This window comes from Prionailurus viverrinus, chromosome B4 (assembly GCF_022837055.1).
Source record: "Prionailurus viverrinus isolate Anna chromosome B4, UM_Priviv_1.0, whole genome shotgun sequence".
NCBI lineage: Eukaryota > Metazoa > Chordata > Mammalia > Carnivora > Felidae > Prionailurus > Prionailurus viverrinus.
This window is the reverse complement of record NC_062567.1, coordinates 17,384,574-17,411,670: the sequence shown is the minus strand read 5'-3', so window position 1 is coordinate 17,411,670 and position 27,097 is coordinate 17,384,574. Positions and strand designations below refer to the sequence as shown.

Below are 27,097 nucleotides of genomic sequence, written 5' to 3'. Positions count from 1 at the left end.
AAACAAACATTAAACAATTTTTTTAAAAAGAGTTCAAGCCTAAAAGAACTCTATACCTTCAGGTTATACCCTCATTCTTGTTAATTCAAGCAAAGAATTCCCTTTCCAACTTTTATTACCAATGGGATTTATATATCATCAAGATTTATAACATTTACATTCAGATGCTTTCAGCTGCCCACGGCCCACCTACAGACTTATTCCTACATCTGCCCTCTCCTTGCTGTTGGAGATGTCCCTGCTTTGAAGGCCAGTCTTTTTCTCATAATTTGAATTTTATCCCTTGCTCTGCTCCCACCCACTCTGGAAGCATACGCTCAGTTATCCCCTATTCACCTGTGTTTAAATTCTTCTCTCAACTGGATCCTTCTCAACCATTCTTTTATTCTTGAAATAAAACTACACTCTCTTCTTTCTGACTTTCTGCCTGCCTCTGGTTCTCTGCCACTAATTATTTACATTTTTTATACTTATTGAGGCCTTCATATCTTACCACTCCATACTTTCTTCTTTAAGCAATGTTATTCATAGTTTGATTTTTCTTCTTGTCCAACTAAATTTCTATAGCTCGCACAAACTACTTTGAGCTTCAGACCTATGTATCCAGGTGCTTAATCGGTAGTTGCATCTGATTATTTCAAAGGCACCTTCTGCTCAGCAAACTCACGGTCTTCTCTGCGCATCCAGTCCTCCTCCAGTATTCCCTGTTTCTGCCAATGGCACCAGTATCCTTACTTGTGCAAGTCTGACACCTACAAGTCATCTGTCATTTACACTGAACCTCGATCTCATTTATCAGTGGAAGTTCTTCAATATCATTTCTTCCTTCTCTTTCCTTCTCTTTCAGAGTCTTCCTTCTCTTTTCCCCACAGGTTACCCAAGGTAAACTCATTGCCACTCTCTTGTATCTCTTACTTGAACTGTACTATGATTGCCACAATTGGGAATCACCATGATCAGGACACTTTCATGACCAGTTAGCCACTGCAACTTGTGCCAGCTCCAGACCTACACCCACCTCACTCAGAGACGTGCCCAGCGTTCCTGAAGCTAGTGGTTAAATACTAGGATCTTTACTCATACTGTCGTCGAAAAACCCTTAACCTTGTTTGCCAAGTGGTCTTTACCTCATTTCTGCATTCTGTATCCGAGTGCATCTGCTGGCCAGATCCATCTCACTTCTAGTTTTTTGCTTTCTATCTCCTGTAATATGAGAAGGTGCTCTAGAAATGCATTGTCAAGTACAGTTAGCCAGCAGCCACATGTGGCTATTTATTTATTTATTTATTTTTAATATAATTTATTGTCAAATTGACTTCCATACAACACCCAGTGCTCATCCTAACAAGTGCCCTCCTCAGTGCCCATCACCCACTTTCCCCTCTCCCCGCTGCCACATCAACCCTCAGTTTGTTCTCTGTATTTAAGAGTCTCTTATGGTTTGCCTCCCTCCCTCTCTGTTTGTAACTTTTCCCCCTTCCCTACCCACCATGTTCTTCTGTTAAGTTTCTCAAGATCCACATATGAGTGAAAACGTATGGTATCTGTCTTTCTCTGACGGACTTATTTCATTTAGCATAATACCCTCCAGTTCCATCCACGTTGCTGCAAATGGCAGGATTTCATTCTTTCTCATTGCCGCATACTGTTCCGTTGTATATATAAACCACACCTTCTTCATCCATTCATCAGTTGATAGACATTTAGTCTCTTTCCATAATTTGGCTATTGTTGAAAGCTCTGCTATAAACATTGGGGAACATGGGCCCCTATGCATCAGCACTCCTGTATCCCTTGGGTAAATTCCTAGTACTGCTATTGCTGGGTCGTAGGGTAGATCTATTTTTAATTTTTTGAGGAACCTCTACACTGTTTTCCAGAATGGGTGCACCAGTTTGCATTCCCACCAACAGTGCAAGAGGTTTCCCGTTTCTCCACATCCTCACCAGTGTCTATAGTCTCCTGATTTCTTCATTTTAGCCACATGTGGCTGTTTAAATGCCAGCCTGTCTCTAAAAGGGAATAAATGCAAAACTGCATTAGGTGAACAACAGATGTTAAATGTTCACTGTTATATCTAGAAGTTGTCTGGGCTGAGCTTTCAGATGAGATCATTCAACCTGCTATTGAAAAATAGAGGAAAGGAAAGGAAAGTTGATATGTGACCATTTTCAAGATATAGAGACTGAGGTTTTGAGTGACTAGTGAGTCACTCCCTGGTACGTTTTGTTCGTCTTTCCAAAGAACTGCCTTTTTTCCTTTTTTGTTTCACTGCTTTCAGCTTTTATGATTATTCCTATTTTCTTTTGTGTATTGTTATTTTTTTCTACTTTCTTAGGTTGGGCACTTGGTCTATTCATTTTCAGTTTACCCTGTTAATAATAGCATTTAAAGTTACATATATTTCCCTCAAAGTAGAGCTATAGCTCTCTGAGGCTTTGATGTTGAATATTTTCCTTTTCATTAATTTCTAGGCAATATGTACATAATTTCAACTTTTAATTTGCTTTCATAAATCTGTTTTTTTTAAATCTGTAAACAGCTGAGGTTTTTTTTTTGTCATATTTGACACTGATAGTTATTTGATTGTTATTTTAAAATGTGAGCTGTAAAAATCACTTTTTAGAATTAAGACTTTCTTTGTGACCAAATTCATTACTGTTTTTTTAAATTTCTGAGCTTGGATTTGGGGCGTTGTGCTGTTTTGTTTATATGTATGTTTGTATGTTTATATCTATGCAAAGTATAAGCATCTTAAAGTTTTTTTTTTTAATCACTCAAATTCCTTATAACTGTGCTTATTTTTGGTTCACTTATGTCAAGTTCTGTAAAAGGTATATTAAAATCTTCTACCCATGATTATTTTTATGAAGTTTGGGAGTTTTTGCTCTTATGTATATGGATTTTGGGTTGTTTGGAGCATAAAAGTTTATGACTATTTTAACTTTTCAGTTGGTTATATGCCTTTTATCATTACCTACTACCACTCTTTGTGGTTAATTTTGACCTTAAGTTCCAATTTTTCTGATAATAATGTCAACACTCTTGCTTTTCTTTTGTTTACTTTTGTCTTTATCTCTGGTTTCAAAAGTCTTTCGGGTTTTGTTTTGTTTGTTTTTAAAGGCAGTCTTTTTTTAAGTTTATTTATTTATTTTGAGAGAGAAAGCATGAGAGCATGAGAGCATGACCGCCAGCAGGGGAGGGACAGAGAGAGAGAAGGGGAGAGAGAGAGATTCCCAAGCAGGCTCTGCACTGTCAGCACAGAGCCCAATGCAGGGCTCGAACCCACGAACCATGAGGTCATGACCTGAGCTAAAGTCAAGAGTCGGACACTTAACCAACTGAGCTACCCTTGGTTTTGTTTTTAACTCAATTTGATGATCGTTTGTATTTTGATAATGGAATTCAATATATGTTTATATTTTCTGAGAAATTAATGTTTGATTTTTTTATTCTTATTTTGTCTATAATATTTATGATACTTTTTTGTTTTTTACTTGCTATTGTTGGTTAGCAAAATTTTTTTTCTGCTAATTTGGAAGTTTTTGGTGGCTACCTTCTCATTTTTAAAAATGATAATAAAATCTATATTTCTCTTGTGGATCAAAATATAATAATAGCTTTTGTTTCACTACTTATCCTTCTTTCCCTCTTTACTTGTCCTTTTTTTTTTTTTTAATTCTTGGTTGCTAATAGTTTGTCTCTTATGGCATATCTCTTCTGTTTCAAGAACACTTATTAAATACATAAAGCAACCAATTGTAATAGATTTAACTATATATTGCATGATTTATTGCTTACCATTATGATTTTGGGTTTTTTTTTTATTAAGGATATTTAAAAACATACACAGAAGCAGAATAATTTAATCTCCCATATGCCTTCTTTAAGATTTCAGCATTTGCCACATTATCCTTTTTTTTTCTTCTGAAGTATTTAAAAATGAATATCGACATTATGACATGCCTCTTTTAGATAAAGATATTTTGTTAAATAGTCATGATATAATCATCTAGCCAATAAAATTAATAATAATTCCTTAGTAGCACCTAGTATGTAGTTCTTAGTCACATATTCCCAGTTGTCTCAAAATGTCAATTTTCACCTTGGTTTTGTTTGAATCAGAGACCAAACAAGGTCCATACATTACATTTGATTGTTCTGTCTTTCAAATCTCTTTAATACTGAACTATCCCTTCCACTTTTTTTCACCTGCCATTGACTTGTTAAAAAGACTTCCTCTTCAACAGGAACTAGTTGCAAAATGTAGTCTAAGATAACTAATCTGGTTACCAGAAGTGATAATTTTGTTTTGCGAATAGTTGATCTGGTCTTCCTGCCAAGTCAGTCCCCCAGTAATTAGATATCAGAAGCAGCTGTTTCTTGAGGCTGCAATTTTTTTTTAACCTACATTTAGAGAATGCTTACTTTTTTAATCCTGTGGAGAGAGCAGAGGTGTGGCCAACTTAAATAAACATGTTATTAATCCAAATGTGTTTTGGTACAAGTTAAAAATGAGAGGGCAGTATTCCTCTTTTACTGTACTAGGAATTATCTGATTTGTCAACAAATCATTTTTACTGACCTTGACTCCCAAAGGATTTTTATACAGCCTAACCTATCATTGGTTCCTATGTAGAGTTTAATGCTAAGAAAAATCTATTAAAACTATCATGTTATATAAATTTCAGTAGATTTCTCTAAAAGCAATCGACTTTAACAGATTTATAGCAGAACCCAAAGCTTCTCCCTGCTTCTTTTGTAGATTAGCCATAGAAGCCCAGACTTAAAATTTATCGTGAAGAAAACTTACTTTATTCTATGCTATTTATTTATTTTTGCCATGGAAATTATTATTTATCTTTATTTTTTTATCAAATTTTTTAAATGTTTATTCATTTTTTGAGAAAGGGAAAGAGAGACAGAGATGAGTGGGGGATGGGCAGAGAAAGAAGGGGACACAGAATCCTAAGCAGGCTCCAGGCTCTGAGCTGTCAGCAAAGAGCCTGACACAGGGCTCGAACCCATAAACTTTGAGATCGCGACCTGAGCCGAAGTTATGCATTTAACGACTGAGCCACCTGGCCGCCCCAATCATTATTTATTTTTAAAACATTTTCCTTTTTCAAGTTATTTTGAATTTTATATGCACCTGTTCTAAAATCCCATGGTCCTGAAGATGTGAATACATATCTTAGTATGTATAAGTTTCCTGCCTTATTTTCCCAGTCCACTGACCAGAGATTTCTTCTCAGTGTCTCTATTATTTAGTTCTTTTCATGGTAATTGCATTTATGTCTAGGCGTGTGTGTGTGTGTGTGTGTGTGTGTGTGTGTGTGTGTGTTTGATGGCTTTTTGGCGGAAGAGGGTGGAGGGGGTGGACTCTGTTGACTAATAAATTTAAGTGCAAAGGCCAGAATAAAGAGGACAGAGTTCTTATTAAGACTTCATTTAGTGAGCTTTTAATCAGTAGTACCGAATGTGAAAATGACCAAGTCAGAAAGATTACATGGAATTACTAACTTTGAGACAGTTGATCTTCTGTAGTAACACTACACAAATTAAGATTTCTAGATGTCAACCAGAGTTTGAAGTCCCTCAGTTTTGTGCCTAAATACATAGTTTGGGTAACTGTGGTCTTTTCTCCTTGCTGAATCTGATAGCCAAATATATTGGATTTAATATCCTTGTGTTTTTTGAAGACAATAGAAAGTTTTATTAAGAAGAGTTTTCTTTGGTCAGATCTTGGATAAGGTCTTCTGATTTTTGTTTTGATTAATTAGTCATGTGTTTTTCTACAGCCTAGCAGACCTAAAAATAGGTGGGTCTCACATTTGTGAGATGAGCGTAAATAGAATCAATTAAATTATGGGCAATCCACTGATATAAATCAGAGGTGAACAAACTACAGTCCAGCCCATGGCTGAAAGCCTGCTGCTACCTGTTTTTGAAAATAAAATTTTGTTTGGACACTGCCCCACGCATTTGTTTTTGTATTCTCTGTGGCTGCTTCCTCACTACAGTGGCAGAGCTGAATAGTTGGAACGAGACCCTTTGGCCTGCAAAGCCTCAAATATTTATTATCCAACCTTTACAGAAAAAGTTTGCCAATCTTCACTAGAAAGTAAAATAAATCTCTCTTAGGTCACCTAGGCAGTGATTTCACAATGCTCTTTGTCAAACTTTTATAAGAATAGACGTTATGTTTTGTTCATCACTGTATCCTCAATGCTTGCACGTAGTAGGTATTCAATAAATGTCAAACAAATCAAAAAATAAGAAATCTCCAAATCCATTTTACTCTGCTCAGTTCCCTAGTTCTTGTGGTTTAAAGCACAAATCCAAAGTAACTTCCAGTCAGATTTGCCAAGTGTAAAAATGAAGGATAAATCGTGACTTTCTAGCCTACGTGTTATAATAATAATTTTCACTTCCTTGGCACTGCTGCCACATACCATAATAAGCACGTCATTCATACGTATTATCATTTAAACATCCCAGCAATCTTTTTTACATTTTACAGCCGAAAAATTCTCCAAAACCACATAACTACTAAATGGCTTAGTTATGTTCACACCTGTCTTCATCATAAACATTGTAATGAATGCAAAGGGGCTAGTTCTGATAGGATCTAGAATATAAGTAAAATTTCTGTGAGCTCTGTCCCAATCAAACAGCAAGCCTACCAGGTCTATACATAAATACATTAGGTGAGAACTTTTTCTTTTACATTAGTACATCTGTCTCTAGAAGAATGGTTCACAGGGAGCAACACATACAGTTTAAACATCTCTGAGTTGAGCTGTATCAGATCATTAGTAATCTTGTTTTTCCGATTCCCAGAGATAACTGCCTCCATTTTGACGTATATAGGATATCTTACATTAGAAGATGACCAAGGGACGCCTGGGTGGCTCTGTCGAGGAAGCGTCTGACTTCAGCTCATGGCTTGTGGATTTGGGCCCCGCATCAGGCTCTGTGCTGACAGCTCAGAACCTGGAGCCTGCTTTGGATTCTGTGTGTGTTTCTCTCTCTCTGCGCCCCCCTCCCCCTGCTCACTCTCCATCTCTCTCTCTCAAAAATAAATAAACATTAAAAAAATAAAAAAATTAAAAAAAGAAGATAACCAAGGAGTGGCCATAGGATATGCAGAAAAGTCTTTAATTCTAGAAGAGGTACCATGGGAGGTGAGACCAAATTTCTGGCAAGAAATTTTTTGCCACTTACTACCTGTGTAACATTGGGCAGATTACTCAGTCTCAGTTTGAGCCCCAGTTTCCTCATTGAAATAGAGATAGTAGTTGGGGCGCCTGGGTGGCGCAGTCGGTTAAGCGTCCGACTTCAGCCAGGTGACGATCTCGCGGTCCGGAAGTTCGAGCCCCGCGTCGGGCTCTGGGCTGATGGCTCAGAGCCTGGAGCCTGTTTCCGATTCTGTGTCTCCCTCTCTCTTTGCCCCTCCCCCGTTCATGCTCTGTCTCTCTCTGTCCCAAAAATAAATGTTGAAAAAAAAAAAATTTGAAAAAAAAAAAAAAAAAGAAATAGAGATAGTAGTTATCACAAAGGGTTGGAAGGGTGAAGGGAATTAGCATATATAAATATATAGGTACATTAATATATATATCCTATGTACATCCTGTATACATATATATACATATATGTGCTAATTCCCTTTATATATATGTATATTTATATATGCCTATATATATATATGCACATATATGTATACATATACATACATATAGTGGCTAGAATGATGCCTACTACATAGCATGCAGTAAAGGTATTTCTGCATTGTCTTGGTTTTTTAAAAGCGAGATAAAATTCATGAAACATAAAATAACCATTTTAAAGTATACAATTCAGTGATTTACAGTATATGCACAGTGTTGTGCAGTCATGATTTAATTCCAGAACATTTTCATCACCCCAACAGAAACTCTGTGTACATTAAGGAGTCACTCCCCTGTTCCTCATTCTCCCCAGTCCCTGGGAACTACGGATATGTTTTCTGTCTCGATGGATTTGTTCATAAAGTAGAAATGTATAGTTAAAATGGAGTCATAGGGGCGCCTGGGTGGCTCAGTCGGTTGGGCGGCCGACTTCGGCTCAGGTCATGATCTCGCGGTCAGTGAGTTCAAGCCCCGCGTCGGGCTCTGTGCTGACAGCTCGGAGCCTGGAGCCTGTTTCAGATTCTGTGTCTCCCTCTCTCTGACCCTCCCCCGTTCATGCTCTGTCTCTCTCTGTCTCAAAAATAAATAAATGTTAAAAAAAATTTATAAAAAATAAAAAATAAAATGGATTCATATAACATATGGCTTTTGTGTCCAGCCCTTTTCACTAAGCATAGTGTTCTCAAGGTTTATTCATATTGTAGCATATATCAGTACCACATTCATTTTTGTGTCTGAATTATATTTATTGTGTGTATAGACCTCTACTGCATCCATGCGTAGGTTGGTGGACATTTGGGTTGTTTTCACTTTTTGGCTATTGTAAATAATGCTGCTGTGAACATTTGTGTACAAGTTTTTGTTTGAACACCTGTTTTCATTCTTTTCAATAAATATCTAGGAGTGTAATTACTAGGTCATATGGTGCTTCTGTATTTATTTATTCTATGTTTATTTATTATATATATTTTCAAGGAATCACCAAACAGTGATTTTGCCCAGTGGCTGCAAAATTTTAAATTTTGATGAAGTATAGTTCTCTCTTTTATCTTTTGTTTTCTATCCCTTTGATGTCGTAGCTAAGAGTGCATTATAAAATCCAACGTCATGCAGATTTACCTCTATGTTTTCTTCTAAGAATCTTATCATTTTAGCTCTTACACTTAGGACTTTGATCCATTTCTAGCTAATTTGTGTTTGTAGTGTGAGGTAAGGGTCCAGCTTCAGTCTTTTGCATATGGATATCCAGTTGTCTCAGCATTGTTTGTGGAAAAGGCTATTCTCTTCCTATTAAATGATCTTGGCATCCTTGTTGAAAATCAGCTGACCATGAAAGAAGGAAAGAAAGAAAGAAAGAAAGAAAGAAAGAAAGAAAGAAAGAAAGAAAGAGAGAGAAAGAAAACCAGTTAACCATAGATGACTAAGTTTATTTCTGAACTCTGAATTATTTTATTGAGCTATATGTCTGATCTTGCTTCATGACGATACTATCTTAATGACTGTAGATTTATAGGAAATTTTGAAATTAAGACTTGCAAGTCCTCCGATTTTGTTGTTTGTTTGTTTTCATGATGTTGTAGCTATTCTGGGTCTCTGGCATTTCCCTATGAATTTTAGGATAAGCATGTACATTTTTCCAAAATTCCAGGTAGGATTTTCATAGGGATTGTATTGAATCTACTTGGGAAGTATTGCCATCTTAACAGTATTAAGTCTTCTCATTCATGAAATGGGATATCTCTCCATTTATTTAGATCTTTCATTTCTTTCAGCAATGTTTTATAATTCACATTGTACAAATGTTACACATTTGTTAAACTTATTCCTAAGTATTTTATTCTTTTTGTTGCTATTGTAAAAGATTTGTCTTAATTTCATTTTCAGATTTTCTTATTGCTACTGTATAGAAATACAACTGATTTTTATATGTTGATCTGGTGTCCTACTACTTGTTGGATTTATTAGCTCTGATACTTGTTCTGTGATGCTTTAGGATTTTCTTTTCTTTTTTTTTTTAAATTTTATTTTTAAGTAATCTCTGCACCCAATGTGAGGCTCAAACTCACAACCCTAAGATCAAGAGTCACATGTTCTTCTGACTGAGCCAACCAGGTGCCCCATACTTTAGAATTTTTTCCTTTTCTTTTCTTTTCTTTTCTTTTCTTTTCTTTTCTTTTTGTCTTAAGTTATGTATTTATTTTTGAGAGAGAGAGACAGAGAGAGAGAGTGGGGAAGGAGCAGGGAGAGAGGGAAGAGTGAGAATCTCAGGCAGGCTCTGCACTGTCACCACAGAGCCTTATGTAGGGCTTGAATCACAAACCATGAGATCATGACCTGAGCTGAAGTCAGGCACTTAACCAGCTGAGCCACCCAGGCACCCCTTAGGATTTTCTATATATAAAATCATATCATTTGTGAATGGAGATGATATTAATTCTTCCATACCAATTTGGATGCCTTTTATTTGTTTTTCTTGAGTAGTTGCTCAGGCTAGGACACCAGTACAAAAGTGGTGACAGCAGACATCTGTCTTATTACTAATCTTGGGGGGAAACTTTCAGACTTTCACCATTAAGTATGAAGTTAGCTATAGGTTTTTCATATATGCCCTTTATCAACTTGAGAAAGTTCCCTTCTAGTCCTAGTTTATTTATTTTGTTATCAAATGGTATTATATTTTACCATATACTTTTATTTATTTATAAATAGTATAAATACTTTTATTTATTTATAAATAACTAGTCCTAGTTTATTTATTTTGTTATCAAATGGTATTATATTTTACCATATACTTTTCCCATCAATGATGAGATAATGATGTGATTTTAGTCCCTCATTTTAATAATATGGTATATAATGGTAATTTTTCATACATCGAATCCACCCTTGCATTCATGGGATAAATAGCACCTGGTCATGATATATAATTCTTTTTATATGCTGCTGAATTTGGATTACTAGAAATTTGTTGAGGAATTGTGTCAATATTCATAAGGGATATTGGTCTATAGTTTTCTTTTTTTGTAGTGTTTGTCTGGCTTTCAGTATCGGTGCCCCATAGAATGAGTTAGAAAGCATTCCTTCCACTTCTGTGTTTTGGAAGAGTTTGTAGAGGACTGGTGATTTCTTTAAATGTATATTAGAATTCACTAGTGAAGTCATCAGATTTTGCAGTTTGGGGCTTTGTTGGATGTTGAGGTTTCTTTTTTGGTTTTGGGTCTTTAATCAATTTCTTTATTGCTATAAGTATATCCAGTTTTTCTGTTTCTTCACGAGTCAATTTGTGTGTTTCTAGGAATTTGTCTATTTTGTTTGAGTTTTCTAATTGCTTGGCAAACAATTATTTATGCATAGTATTTTGTTTTTAAAAAAATGTTTATTTTGAGGGGTGCCTGGGTGGCTCAGTCATTTGGGCATCCAACTTCAGCTCAGGTCATGATCTCATGGTTCATGAGTTTGAGCCCCGCATAGGGCTCTGTACTGACAGCTTAGAGCCTAGAGCCTGCTTTGGATTTTGTGTCTCCCTCTCTTTCTTCCCCACCCCCTGCTCATGTTCTATCTCCTCTCAATAAGTAAAAGCATTAATTTTTTTTTTTTAATTTTTAAAAATATTTGAGAGAGAGAGAGAGAGAGAGAGAGAGAGAGAGAGAGAGAGACAGTGGGTGTGAGCAGGGAGAGAGAGAATCCTAAGGAGGCTTTGTGCTGTCGTCACAGAGACTGATGTGGGGCTTGATGTCACAAACTGTGAGATCATGACCAGAGCTGAAACCCAGGATATTTAATGGACAGAGCTACCGAGGTGCCTCATGCATAGTATTTTTTTACAATTGTTTTTATTTCTGTAAGATTGGCAGTGATGTGTCCCCACTTTTAGTCCTGATTTTAATAACTTGAATCCCCTCTCTCATTCAAGTATAGGTTTATCAATTTTGTTGACGTTTTCAGAGAACCAACTTTTGGTTTTATGGAGTCTCTCTGTTGTTGTTCTGTTCTTTATTTCACTAATCTCTGCTCTAATCTTTATTATTTCCTTTCTTCTATTTGCTTTGGGTTTAGTTTATATTTTTCTGTTTCCTTAAGGTGGAAGGTTAGGTTGAGATTTTTTAAATCATTGTTTTATAGCTGTAAAATTCCTTCTGAGCACTGCTTTTACTGCAGCCTAAGTTTTGGTATGTTGCAGTTTTGTTTTCATTTATATCAAAGTGCTTTCTAATGTTTATAGTGATTCCTTTTTTTACTTTATACAAAATTGAATACCATGATTTAATTTACTTCTTGCTTAATGCTTAGTCATATTAAGTTAGAAAAATACTTATAAATAACTATTAATGTTAATGAATTAAAACCTCCCAGAATGAGTAAATCCAAAAGGAAATGATATGATCTCGAAATTTAATGACCTTTCCTGTTTTATTCACAATCTAAACATCCCTGGAAAAAGATTCTCTAGAGTTTTTCAGTTTTGTTCTTCAAGAACACAGTTTTCTAGGGGCGCCTGGGTGGTTCAGTCAGTTGGGCGTCCGACTTCGGCTCAGGTCACGATCTCGCGGTCCGTGAGTTCGAGCCCCTCGTTGGGCTCTGTGCTGACAGCTCAGAGCCTGGAGCCTGTTTCAGAATCTTTGTCTCCCTCTTGCTCTGACCTTCACCCATTCATGCTCTGTCCCTCTCTCTGCCTCAAAAATGAATAAACATTAAAAAAAATTAAAAAAAAAAACCACAGTTTTCTAGACTGTTTCTGTGTTCTTGTAACATGTACACAATTATCTTATAGAGAGATAACATAATGGCACTTGTCATTCATATATAAGTTGTTTTTGGTGGGTTTTTTTTTGACTCACTGGTTGTTCATGAGTGTGTTATTTCCACACATTTGTGAATTTTCCAAATTTCCTTCTGTCATTGATTTTTAATTTTATTCCATTGTGGTTAGAGAAGATACTTTGTATGATTTCAGTATTTTAAAATTTATCTTGACTTACATTGTGGCCTAAATTCTGGCCTATTATGGAAATGTTTCATGTGTATTCTGCTATTGTTAGGTAGAATGTTCTGTGGATGTCTGGTAGGTAGGTCAACCAGTTGGTTTACTGTTGTTTAAGTCTTCTGTTTACTTGCTAATGTTCTGCCTAATTTCCCTGGACATTATTGAGAAACTGGGGTATTGAAGTTTCCAATATTACTGTACAAATGCTCCATTTCTCCCTTTAAATCTGTTAAGTAGTTGCTTTATATGTTTTGGGGCTCTGTTGTTAGGTGCATATATGTTTATAATTGTTATAGCATCTTGATGCATTCATCTTTTGTCATTATGTAATGTTCTTTTTTGTCTCTTGTAACCATTTTTGTCTTAGTGTCTGTTTTGCATGGTGTTAATATAGCCATCCCAGCTCTCTTTTGGTTACTCTTTGCACTTAGTATTATTTTCCACCCTCACATTTTCACTTTGGTTCTAAAATGATTTTCTTATAGGCCCCATATAGTTGGAGCATGGTTGTTTTTAATCCATTTTGCAAGTTTCTGCCTTTTAATTGGAGAGCTTAATCCATTTACATTTAAAGTAATTACTGATAAGGAAGGACTTACTTTTACCACTTTGCTGTTTGTTTTCTATATGCTTTTTATCTTCTCTTTTCCTAAGTTCCTCCTTTTCTGCCTTTTTTTATGTTAGATTTTTTTTCTAGTGTACCATTTGATCCAGTTTTTATTTTACTGTTGATCTCTTTGTGTTTGTCGTGGGGATTACAGTTAACATTTATTTATAGCAATGTAGTTTGAATTAATACGTATTTAAATCATATAAAAACTTTGGCTCCTACAAAGCCTATTCCTATTTCCATATGTAGTTATTGTCCCTGATTACATCTATATACATGTATGCCTATAGACATAGATTTATATCATTGTCTTCTTTTACATAGATTTATAATTATTGCTTTAGTTGTTGTCCTTTAAGTTGTATAGAAAAAAATTGAAATACTAACCAAAAATACACAGATGTTGACTTCTATATTTATCTATATGTTATCTTTACCAGTGTTTATCTCTTCATATAGATTTGAGTTACTGTCTAGTATTTTTTTTTTTCCTTTCAGCCTGAAGAACTCCCTGTGGTATTTCTTCCTTAGCAAATCTATAAGTAATAAATTCTCAGTTTTTATGTAATTGGAATATTCATTTCTCTTTCATATTTGAGGGATAGGTTTGCTGGACTTAGAATTCTTGGATAAAAATTTTTCTTAGCACTTTAAATATGTCATTCTACTACTTTCTGGCCTCCATGGTTTCTTATGAGAAATTAGCTGTTAATAATGTGAGGATTCTCTCCCTTGGACTTTGTCTTTTAACAATTTGATTTTTATGTTTCTAAGTGTGGCTCTCTGAGTTATACTACTTAGGATTGTTGTAGTTCTTGGATGTATATGTTTATGTCTTTCATCAAATTTTGGCTGTTTTCAGGCATTTTTTCTTCAAATATATTTTTTTTTCCATACCTTTCTCTCTTCTTCCTATTGGACTTCTTATTGGATTTCTTCCTATTGGACTCTCTTCTTCCTATTGGACTTCTTCCTGTTGGACTCTTCCTATTGGACTTCCTATTGGAACTCTTTATGTGTTCATTTTTCTTCATTCTTCTTTCTGCTCCTCATATTGGGTAATCTCAATTTGACCTATCTTCAAGTTCATAGATTCTTTCTGCTCAGCTCTGTTTTTGAGCCCCTCTAGTGAATTTTTATTTTCAGTTATTATATTTTTCAAGTCCGCAATTTCTATTTGGCTCCTTTTTAAAATTTCTGTCTCTTTGTTGAAATTCTCAATGTGGTGAGACATTACTTTACTTCTTTGTATGTGCTTGAGGATATTTATTAAAAAAAAATTTTTTTTCAACGTTTATTTATTTTGGGGACAGAGAGAGACAGAGCATGAACGGGGGAGGGGCAGAGAGAGAGGGAGACACAGAATCGGAAACAGGCTCCAGGCTCTGAGCCATCAGCCCAGAGCCCGACGCGGGGCTCGAACTCACGGACCGCGAGATCGTGACCTGGCTGAAGTCGGACGCTTAACCGACTGCGCCACCCAGGCACCCCATGCTTGAGGATATTTAAAATAATTGACTTAGGGGTACCTGGGTGGCTCAGTCAGTTAAGTGTTGACTTCGGCTCAGGTCATGATCTCACAGTTCATGAGTTCAAGCCCTGCGTTGGGCTTGAACAGCTGTCTGTGCTGAGAGCTCACAGCCTGGAGCCTGCTTCGATTCTGTGTCTCCCTCTCTTTCTACCTCTCGCCTGCTCACACTCTGTCTCTCTCTCTCAAAAATAAATAAACATTAAAAAATTTTTTTAAAAAAATAGTTGATTTAAAGTCTTTGTCTAGTAAGTTCAATGTCTGGGCTTCCTCAAGGATAATTTGTATTAATTTCTTTTATCACCATACTTTTTTGTTTTCTTTGGATGCTTTATGATTTTTAATGAATACTAGACATTTAATCAGATTCTCTCACCCCACTAGGGTTTTTGTTTTTCTGTTTTTTGCTGCTTGTGGTTGTTGTCTGCCTAGTGACTTTTTTAAACTAATTTTGTGACATGTATATGTTATGTGTAGCCACTGACATCTCTGTTTGATTTTCTTAGTGGTCAGCTAATGATCCAGCAGATTTCCTTAAAGGCCCAAAGCCAAATATGTGGGGGTGGGGGTGGGGGGGAATTAGACTTTGCTAGGGGTAGATTCTGTGTGTATGTTGGGGCATGCCTTCAGCATTCAGCTAGGTTTACAACTCTCTCAGCCTTCACTTTCTGCTTGTGTCCAGGCTAAAGATCAGTCAGAAGTGAGAATTTAGAGCCTTTGCAGGTCTGAGTATGTACTCCACCTTGGGCATGCACATGGTCTTCTGGTTTCCAAGGAGTATGTGGGAGCTTTTCAAAGCCCATATTCTCCAAAGCATCTCATCAATCTTTCCTCCAAAGCTTTTTGATGTGTCTTTGTATGGCCCAACTGCTATTCCTTGCCCCCTTTGGCACTGGCTAATAAATTTGCCATTATGATTTAACAAGTATCTTAGGTAATTAATTGCCTCTTTGCCTTGGAAGAGTTCTGAGTTTGGTAAAATAAAGGTAAGCCCTTTACACCATCCATCAGGGAACCAACAAGCAGACCAAAACAAACAACCATGGTTCTTTAAGAACCACCTTGCTTCCTTCAGCACTTGGGAGCCCACACCAAGAACTCAGATTGGTGTCTTCAAGACACTGAGAATCAGCTGCCTTTTTCTTGTTTAAGTAGTTTGCATAGTTGAGATTGGGTCGATTCTGACCGTTTTTGCCAGATTATTTGCTGTTTCTGTGCAGGGACAGGCCCTTGCAGTTCCCTACTCTGTCATTTTTGCTGATGTCCCATAGCATTGTTTCAATTTTGACAAACATATCACTTTCATAGTTTTATTTTAAGAATGTTCATATGTACCTTCTTTACAGAGGTCATCCAAACATTAAGATAATTCATGTTCAAGTTGCCAAGGAACCATATCATATTTAGAAGGAAAAGAATTCTGCTAATTGACCTCTGTAGATCTACTGATGTCAACAGTGTTAAAGATAGCCAGTTCACCCACAGCCCTATCAAAAACTTTTCTCTGCAAGCCAGAGAGATAAAAGGCTAATCTACTGAGTATAAGAGGTGAATGTTCTAACATTCAGGTCTCTAGTAGAAATATTATGTAAAATGTTAGAAAAGTTAACACATATTAGGGTCTTTACCTGTAAAATTGCAGTTGAGGCCCACCTGGGTGGCTCAGTTGGTTGGGTGTCGGACATTAGCTCAGGTCATGATCTCTCATTCTGTGGATTCAAGGCCCACATTGGGCTCTGTGCTGACAGCTCAGAGCTTGGAGCCTGCTTTGGATACTTTGTCTCCCTCTCTGTCTGCCCCTCCCCTACTTGTGCTGCATGTGTCTGTCTGTCCCCCCACCCCACCCCCCGCCCTCTTTCAGAAATAAAAATAAACATAAAAAAATTTTTTTAAATAAAATAAAATTGCAGTTGAACATTCACATTGTAGTTATGGGGATGTTTTCCACATGGTTTATCAGATAAGTATGAATCTAACAGTTGTTCTCACTGCCTTCCCAAAGCTGTAGCCTCTTACAAAGTGACTCAACCCAAATCTACTAACTGAATCTAAAGAGCTAATATAGAGATCTCTGATTCTGATGCGGCATTTTTTAGGTTTGAATTCTGTTTTCATCTATTTACCAGCAGTATCAATTTGAGCAAGTTACTTAACCTCTCTCACCTCATCAGTAAAATTAGCCTAACAACAACTATACTTACCCTGTAGCTTTGTTTTGAGGATGAAATAAGTTAAGATTCATTAAGTAATTTACTGAAATTAAATACATCCATAAGCTAGTTTGAGGTGAAGCTTATCTAGAGCATGTCTTTTAGACAGGGAAATCCTCAAATTTTTCAGTTCTATGCACGCAGGGTGGAGCTAATTGGTGAAATAACCATACTGGACAGATTCTCAAGAGGAAAAAGTCAGACAATATTTGTGGGTAGCCTGAGATACTCATTCCTTAGCCAGGAGAGAACTGTCTATATCTACAGCTGGGTGCAAAACAAAAACATGAGGTTAGGGAACGGCATCCTAATGTGTAATGATCTGGGGGACCAGGAGGATGGGCCATGATAGTGGGAGATAAAGCTAAAAAGATTGGAAAAGACAGATGATGAAGGCACTTGGGAGTTACTGAAGGGTTTGAAATAGGAGAGCCATCTGGCTACATTTATATTTAGGGCACATATTGTGGCAGGAAAATGGAGAATTAGAATCAGCATGGTAAGACTAGAAGGAGGAAAATGCCTTAGGTGACTATTAGTTATTTTTATTTTTAAATATGCAGAGGTGTTTCATAATGAGCATGAAGTAATTTTGTAACACAAGAAAATACATGTTTTATTTTGTAAGAAATCTACTTTTGGAATTGTTCTATGATACAGTCCCAATTTAATAAAATCCAAAATTAAAGTCCCAACTAGAGAACAGTTACTGAAAGACATTTGTCCTCTTTGCTCAACAAAATCTCCATCACAGATTTTCAGTAAATAATCATCCTCTTCTATTGCATGTTACCTATTAAGTACAAGGAACACATCATTCTGTTTAGCAAACTAGAATGAAATTTTAACTGTATGACTAGCAAAACTTACTCTGCTAACTTTATATGTTTGCAGTCCTCTATAAGTCACAAGAATATTCACACCTAAGCTAAAATTGTTAACTAGAGTGACACCCAGGAGCAGTAAGCCCCAGAAAATTGATAGTGAAAATAGTGGTTCATAAAGAAAAGCTTTACAAATTCTCACTTTGCCTCTCTCCAGCTCTGTTTCTTTAACAGCTATTTAGTCCCAGGTACACAGATTTTTTTGTGTGTTTTGTTTGGATTTTGAGTCATTTGGCCTTTTTTCGGACAGTAGTTTTAAGAATTGGACAAATTTTCAAGTATAAAACAAAATAAATTTAATAAACAACTCTATTATCATTTTGTACTACTATGAATATGCTAGTTAATAGAATCATTTTGACCTAGGTGGAGATCAAGTTTTAAGCCAATTTGACATTGTGTTCATTGTTATTGTCATATATTTTATGCTGGCTATGTGAAATCATGTTTTCCGAGTTTATCTGTACACACAGGATTACATAAAATGTAATTTTAATATCTGCTGAATCCTGCATACCCTTACTGAACTATTGTGACCTTTTAAATATGTCTAAATTGTATATAAATAGTGGGCAAATTTATTTTTGCAAACTAGACTGGAAACTGGACCCCACTGAAAACACCCAGGAAACACTAAAAAAATGTTAAGTATAATATACACAACTACATCTAATTATAGTTATTTTGGATAAATGCAAATGTAACTGCTTTCAAATAGGCATACTTTTGACATGTGAAATTGAGATTCCATAGGTTGTGGCTCGATGGTAAATTCAATATAAATAACAATGAAGAAACCACATATGGTAAGCCTGGGATTCAGAAATTGGCTTTAAGATTCTCAAATAAATAAAGACCTTCTTTGAAGGCACATGGATGTATTAATTTTTAATTTGTTTCTTTTTGATCTCTTAATTACTGAAAAAGATTTATTGGTTAATTTTAGGAAGGCAAGTGTTTGAAAAGTTTTGCCAAATACTGTCTTCTTTAAATGACTGTATGGTAATGAAAAGTTAAGAGGAGAGCCAAATTAGATTGAATAATTGTTCAGTCATGTGGGTCAGGCCAGTTGCATAGCCTGGTTGTTAGACTGATTGCTCAAATTACATTGCCTGGGGTCCTGCACTTGGTTGGCTGTCTTCTCAGATCTTAACAAGGTTCTGGGAATTTCTTTTTCTGACAACGTTTGCTTTGTGTTTTTCCCCTCCCCCTACCACTTCCAGGATGCTTCATCTGCAGACATTAGAAAAGCATATCGTAAGCTTTCACTGACTTTGCATCCAGACAAGAATAAAGATGAAAATGCAGAAACTCAGTTTAGACAAGTAAGTGAAGTGTGCTATTAATATATTTTGTAACAGATTTATAAATAAATGTTCTCTAGTAGAAATAGTAACTTATAAATGTAGAACATTTCTATTTGAAAATGAGATTGTAGTTTAGGAATATAATACCATGTTTATTCATTTTTTTACAAAATATCACCAATATTTTTTTATATTAGAACTCTAAATAATTGGAGGATCATAATTGTCATAATTTTCTTGTCTAAATTATAGCTTTTGTTTTTAAAAAGCACATTTTAATAATTACTTTTGGATCTTTCACAAAGATTTATTTTGGTATCAAGCATGTTTTAACCTCTGAAGATCCTACTAAAAACATAAAATGTTACATATAATTAAAATTGTGTCTGTTCATTGTATATATGAGCACCCAGGGTTTTCTCCTTGTGCATTATAATGTGTTCACTTTCCTAAGTGATTTCTTACAGTTGAGAGTATTTTTGTTTTAAAGTGATGCTTTTATTTTAGTTGGTGGCCATTTATGAAGTTTTGAAGGATGATGAACGAAGGCAGAGGTGAGTGTTCATTTCTGCTTTTGAATTAAGATGTTGTAGTTTGATGTCTCAGTTTATAAAGGAAAGAACTGTCTCACTAAACATTATAAGCTAGTGTTTTATTTTTGTTTCTTCCTATGTTTAGAGCAGAGTTTATTTATATTCAGAATATTCACTGGGTTGATTCCGTACTCATAGACTTCAGGATCATGAGTCGTAACATTAGCAAGTCATGGCTCCATTAGATATGATTTTTAACGTGAGTGTCTATGCTTTGGGAAATACAGATACCACTTGACTTCAAACAAATGCCCAGTCATTTTTGATATATCAGTAATAACTCCTATCTATGCTTGGTGGTCTTTTTATTTTTCTTATTCCTTGAATGTTTTGGAATTAGGTTGTCAGTGATATTCGCATTATCACAAATTCTTGGTATTTCCTCACTCTCAAAATAAACCCTGATATTTGTGAGAGAACAGACATGTATAAGTCTGTAGAAAATAGGTGTGGAAGAAAAATGTTTGCTTCTTTTTCCTATTTCTTTTGCCTTTTTCCCTTCTCTTACTCTGCTCCGGTGATTCTGCATTTAGGGTTAAGCTTCGTAGTGGAGGCAGCGCCCTCACGTCGAGACTTCTCTGTGCCCTGTTCGGAAGAGGAAGAGTAGTAATATATTTATGCAGTGGTTTATAGTGCCAGTGACAGGAGGAGATTGCAGAGAGGCCCCTTTCCTCTGCTCCTTCAGAATGTCTGGAATGTATAGACACTATTGCATTGGGCTTCAGAGTTTCTTAAGTCAGACCCACAGTAAGAAGTATATTTGGCAAAAAAAAAAAAAAAAAAAAAAAAAAGTATATTTGGCATCATGCCTCAGAACACACATACACGTTCACATACCAGAAGCAAAAATTCCACAAAATACTTACAGTATATGAAACAGACTGATATGTTCTATTCTAGACTAGTCTAGACTAGCCATTTCTTCAAAAAAAATTTCTTCAAATGTATTATCTGGAATTATTCTGTGTCCTAAAACGTTAGCTACTACTCTTGGTTCTCATCTTAACTCTTTAATTTGAATACCTCAGTTTGTCAGATTGCAAAGCAAGAACTCAAGATATTCTCTGTAAGTGTTCTTTGCTTTATAACAAGGGCTGGCATTGGTCCAGATACCATAGCAGACATTCCTCTGGTTTGAGATAATCCATAGTGTTGAAAGAGTCCTAGAAGTGTGTTGAAAGAAGTGTTGGTCATTCTGCGCATATTTTCTAGTCGGTTTCTCTCACTGAGCCCCTAGTTTTATTTCACACATCAAGAATGTGTCTGTAAAGATAGCTTTATTTAGTCTCCCTACATCTTTGGCATTAGATTTTGTCTTTTTGTTTGTTGTTATCTTAAAGGTCAGTAAACTTTGTAACAATTTATTTCTGTTGGCGAAAAATCATTTGTATCTTTACAGAACAAATCACTTCTTATGTATAAAATGTTTCTTCGTTAATGTATACTCCTCTAACATTTTCTTTTTAGGATTTCTTCTCTTTGCAATTTTTTTTCAATGTTACTTGAAAAAATGGATCTGACAGTTACACAAACAGCTGTAGTATTTATACCCCCTGAGGCACAAGTAACTCTTTGGTAACTGGTTTTCCTTGAGGCAAAAGTCTTAACTAATCAAGCTGAGAATCACTTCTCTAAAGCTTGTGCCTGAGGCCAGGTGACCTATGTGTATTTAAACGTATATGAGAAATGCACCTCTACAGACAATTACCTGATGTTTCTGATTCCTTTAGGAAAAAAACCCCAGTCGTCATTTTTATCTTCCAAAAGAAGATTGCCTTATACTGGTATTAAAAAATACTCTTTGGTATCACAATTATTTATTATAAATATTCATTAAGTAAGTACTTTTAAATGTGTAACCTCCCAGGAATTTGCAATTTGGAAAGTTGTCATATGTGTTTCCCTATTTATTCCCCTTACAGGTAATTGTGCTTTCACTTAAATCAAGTGCGTGCTTTAAATTTTGGTAGGAAAGAGAATAGCAATGGAAGTAGATAAAATAAACTGGATAACCTTTTTCTTTTTTTCTTTTTAAGTAAAAGACAGATTTTATTTTTAAACAGCCTTACTTGGGTATAATTTGCATACCATAGAAGTCACAGATTTTAAGTGTACAAGATAATGATTTTTATTTAGTAAATTTACACAGTTGTGCAAATCACCACAATCCAGTTTTAGAACATTTCCATCACCTCAAAACATTCCCTCAAGCCCGTTTGCAGGCAGTCACCACTCTGATCCCAGATCCAAGTGATCACTGATCTCCTTTCAGTGTTTGTAAATTTGACATTTCTGGGCCTTTCGTATTAATGAACTCAAGTAATGTGTACGCTTTTGCATCTGGCTTCTATCATAATCTTCTTGAGGTACACCCATATTGTAGCATATACCAGTAGTTCATTCTTTTTCGTTGCTGAATCATATTCCATGTCATATACCACTTTTGTCTATCCATTCACCAACTGATAGACATTTAGGTTGTTCCCACTTTTCAGCTGTGATGAACAATGCTACTATGAATATTCACATACAAATCTTTGTGTGAACAATTTTTTTTTTTTTTTTACTCCTCTTGAATAGATTCCTGGGAGTGAGAGTCTGAATAAACTTTCAAGCCTTTTTTTTTCCTCCCCAAACCATAGACTACATTATGAAAATAACAAGTCTGCCTGGTTAGTGGAAGGAAGCTTAGCATAGCAGCCTTTTCTAAACTCCAGAGGTAACTTGGTTATTTTGGGGAATAGCAGCTCAGCTATATTCTGACATAAATTTCTATACAAGTATCCTGAGTGTTAGAGGAAATGAAGTCCTGAGTAGATACCAATCATTACATATAAACACTAGATTATGCTTTGTAATATCAGTATATTACTTTTGTTTAAAATATATTCTAAATTTTTAACCAGCGGTATTTTGCTAACCCAGTTGTACAACTTTAAATTTGTTTGAGTTTTTTCGGTCTGTTTTACAGTACTATATTTGTAAAAGTTGAATGTATTTTTTTAGCTTACTAAGTAAAATCATGTTTTATTTCAAATTCAGTGAAAAGTATAGTTATCTCAGCCTTAATATGATAAACATTTACAAATCCATTACATCATCATTCTAAATTTGACTGCAGGTGTGTTTGAAGAAAAGTAAACATTAACTTGAGAATAAGAAATCTTAGTACCTTCCCTGATTAGGAGATATAAGATACCTATTATATGCAATACATGAAGTGCTGTGTACCACAAGTTTTGGCATATATATATATACATTTTATAAAGGAGAGTATGATTGATTAATTTAGATGTGTTTCTTGTTTATGATCTTTGTGTAATTAATTTTTATTCAAAGGTTCAAAATGTAGCATATACCAGTATGTGGTTATTAGTGTTTTAAACTAAAAATCCACACTTTGTATGATGGGAAATTTACAGTTTAGGCAAATGCTAGAATTATTTAAGTGCTTGTTTTCAAAATAGGTATGTTTTCTATTTTAGTTTCATAGTTGCTATTTTATATTTCAAAATATGCAAATATTTTATATTTATATAAATTTTTTTCCATTGGTAATTTAAACCTTTTTAGATTTATTTGCTTTCTGATGTTTGTATTAGGCTAAATAATATTTGAAAAATTGAGGTTATAGAGTGAAACTCACTAATGATTATGTAACCATTATTTTATATTTATCATGTACATTTTAAGAAAATCAAAGTAAACATATTTTAGGCCATATGTTGAATGTGGAACCGATTAATCAGTATTTTAACTTCCAAGATAATGGCCTTAATAATTCCATACCAGTTTTTGCATTAGTGATATTTTCATCACACAGATTTACTTTTGTTTTTTCTTATAACATATTCATACATGTGCGCATTCTTAATCTGGTTTTAACAAATTGTTGAGAGTGGTTGGCATGAACGGAATTACAGAACATTTTAACAGTGTTATGTGTTAAATACAGAAACAGCATAACACAGTGATGCCTTAAATTTTATGTGTTGTCAACACATTTTTTCTTAAATGACTATGAATATAGTCCCTGCGTATTGTACAAAATATCTCTATTTTTCGGTGTTTCAGGAAAGTGGTGATTTATCTTTTAACAGCGTATATTCTAAAAAAGTGAACTATAATAGAAGCTATCTTCCCTTAAAATGGCCAGTCGTGTGAGCCATAATGTTCATTGATAGTAAAATCAATAGAGCATTGATTCTAAGCTTAATCCTTGGAGACTGTTGTTTAGAGTGGCAGACATAGCTTAGTAAATATCTGGTTGTGTTTAATGTGTTCAGTGCATGCGGTTTTGCTGTCTTGAATTTGGCTGTACACTAAGTACAACTTGTATGTGAGGGGAGAAAAGAGTTAGCTATTACTAGATACATAGCACTTCAACAATGATGGTGATAAAATGTGTGATATGAGATTCATAGCTACGAGTTTAGTTATGTCTTCTTACAATACAGTGTAGATTTAAAACAAATTCAATACTTAAGTAATGCTCTTAGGGAATCGTCGCCACTTCCTTAGATGGTCTTTATCAATAACCACTTTCTACATGAAGTTATTTCATGGGAGAGATTCGCTGAAAACAGTTGTTTCTATATTCACCTCCTTTTCCCTGAACAAATCTGAAGTAGAATGTAGATTTAGAATACATGCAGGGTTTAACATTCATTGGCCTTCATTCAAACGTTGTAATCTTGAAACCTTTTTGCCAATCCATTTCTAATTTAAAATGAGTCAATTTTTACAAAGATGGATTTAAACAAACTTCTGAGGACAGGAATGATAGCTTTTGATTCAATCGTGTTATTATATCTTGATGTTAGTGTTCAAGAATTGCTATAAATATTTAAAAAGAAGAGTTAACATCAGATTTTGTCTGGTCTAGCCACTACACAACCATATTTTAATTTGTACACTCTTGTATACTACACAGTTTGCCTTTTAAGAGTTTAGTGCTAATGTCTTTTGCTTTGAACATTAGTTATTCTGATCTGCCATTATTATTAATAATCTAAGTTGATCTAAATGTCAGATTTTCCAGTCTTGCTAATAAAATATATTTTGAATTTGTAACCAATATTTTCCTACTGAAAAAAGAAGGTACCTATAATAAATCCTCTGCTTTATTTTTTTTTCCAGCATATCTCCAAGGTATCAATTTAATAACTATCAAAGTAGCTACTGCAGTTGTTGCATTTAAATTGATTTACATGTCAAGACTGGCAGTTTAGCAGCTGCGCTATTATTCCTAGATCGGTCAATTTACTTGAGAAAAACCTACTACTGAGTTCTACTGACCTGCCTGACAATATAGGCCCTATTTCTATTCCTGTAATTAGGCCTGCGACTAACTCAGAATATTTTTAATTAAAATATTTTGGTCAATGTGTTGCACCAAATTAGGCCTTTCAGTGAAGATTTAATTCCAGAAATAGTGTGATTAGAATTTTTAATGAGTTGTGTTCAATTAAGATTAACAGGTTGTGTGTTTTGAACATACAGTGTTTGTGTGTGACCATTTTGAGTTTTACAATCATAAATGTTACTCCTGATTTTTAACCTTAAAAATGTTTGTCTTAATAATGGTCTGACAGGTAAATTGAAATTCAGTTGAAATTTTATTCTAAAGAAAGCTGATTTAAAATGCATTACTAGGAGAGCTTTTATCCGTTATGTTCTGTCCCTCCAGCAAAGCCAAAAATGAGGAAATTGCCACTTAAATGTTTACAAATAAACAGTTTTACTGAGAAATCTAACATAAACACTGGTTGTTTCCCATCTCTTTCTACTATGGAAACTTGTTATTCTTTAAAGGAATTTGAGCAATACAAAATTAAAAGATGCTTGTCTTACAGGCTTTTAATCACGAAGGAGCTTTGATGAAATATTATATATGAATTTTTCAACCTTGAACTACATAGTGCAGGGTTGGAAATAATAGCACTGGCTAGAAGATGTATCCTGAATTTGGTTCAATGAATATATAATTCATGGTAACAAATAGAGCTCTTATCTTGATTTTTATTCCATTGAGATCGTTCCCTTTGTTGCTGGCTTCTATGGTGGGGTCTTTACTGCAGACTGATAGAGAGGTAGACTATATGGCTCCTTTAGTTTAGATGTCATTCCAGAAGTCACATCACTGTTAAATACAAGGTCTGGTATCCACAGTGTATGACTGTGTATCTTTTTGAAGATTGTGATTGTACTACACACAGAGGTTTGAATTTATAGGCCATTGTAATGCTGCTCATCTACACAAATGTTACATATTTTGGAGAAATTCTTTTTCTCTTTCCTCTTTGTAAATATGGGTATGAATAAATTTTTTTTGTTTTTATTTTAAACTCCCCATGAAAAACTATTATATTTGCTACCGTAGGTATGATGATATTCTGATCAATGGACTTCCAGATTGGCGACAGCCTGTATTCTACTACAGGCGGGTGAGAAAAATGAGCAATGCTGAGCTGGCATTACTTTTGTTCATTATTCTCACAGTGGGTCATTACGCTGTGGTTTGGTCAATCTACCTGGAAAAACAACTGGTAAGTATTGGTAATAAATCAAATGATCTAGCCTCCTTAATTTTATCTGGAATTTCAGACATTTTATTTTTCAACAGATAAAAATTTCAATTTTTCTATATGTACGCCTTATCCTAATAGTTTTGTACTCCATAGCTGGTGTTCGATGTGCTTCTAAGTCAAGAAGAACCTATGACATAAAAGAAGGGTTGGTTTTTTTTCTTTTTTAATAAAAAAATGTGGCATTTGAATTTGTCATAAAATTTTGTGAAGGTCCAAATATCTAGCTGGAAATTAGCAGGGAGAGCCATGTTTTCTTAATTGTCACCTTCCAAACAAATATTTTTTATGTAAAAATGATTTTAGAAATGTTTGTGTCATAGCCTTTTATGTAAAGAATTTTACTTTAAAAGGTTTTAACTAAATATAAGACTTGAAATGAGTATAATTTTATAATTTCAGAGATCAGTTGGTGAAAAAATTACACTTTTCTTCTTTTAACATACCATTACATAGTTTATTCTGCTCAGATTTTTTTTATGTGCTAAAGATAATCAAACATATTTATCAGTATTCATAAATTAGCATCTGTTTACTCATTCTTTTTGAAGTGACATTATTAAAGTTGGATGAATGAGAAAAAGTAAGTTGAATGCTTTCTCTTCTTAGAAAACTTTGATTGCTATGGAGATGCACATGACTGACAGTGCTGAACTTCATGTGTGTTTAAGGACTGGATGCCATGGCAACAGTTATTGTTAAAGATTGATGATTTTACTTAATC

General features: G+C 34.8%; 1 protein-coding gene across 1 annotated transcript in view; it reads left to right on the top strand.

The window, feature by feature from the left end:
- DNAJC1 (DnaJ heat shock protein family (Hsp40) member C1) overlaps window positions 1-27,097 on the top strand; it is a 226,776-nt gene that overhangs the window by 56,163 nt on the left and 143,516 nt on the right. The window contains exons 2-4 of the mRNA XM_047866500.1: window positions 19,110-19,211; window positions 19,701-19,747; window positions 26,169-26,334. Coding sequence (XP_047722456.1) covers window positions 19,110-19,211; window positions 19,701-19,747; window positions 26,169-26,334 — 315 coding nt within the window. The remainder of the gene's footprint in view (window positions 1-19,109; window positions 19,212-19,700; window positions 19,748-26,168; window positions 26,335-27,097) is intronic.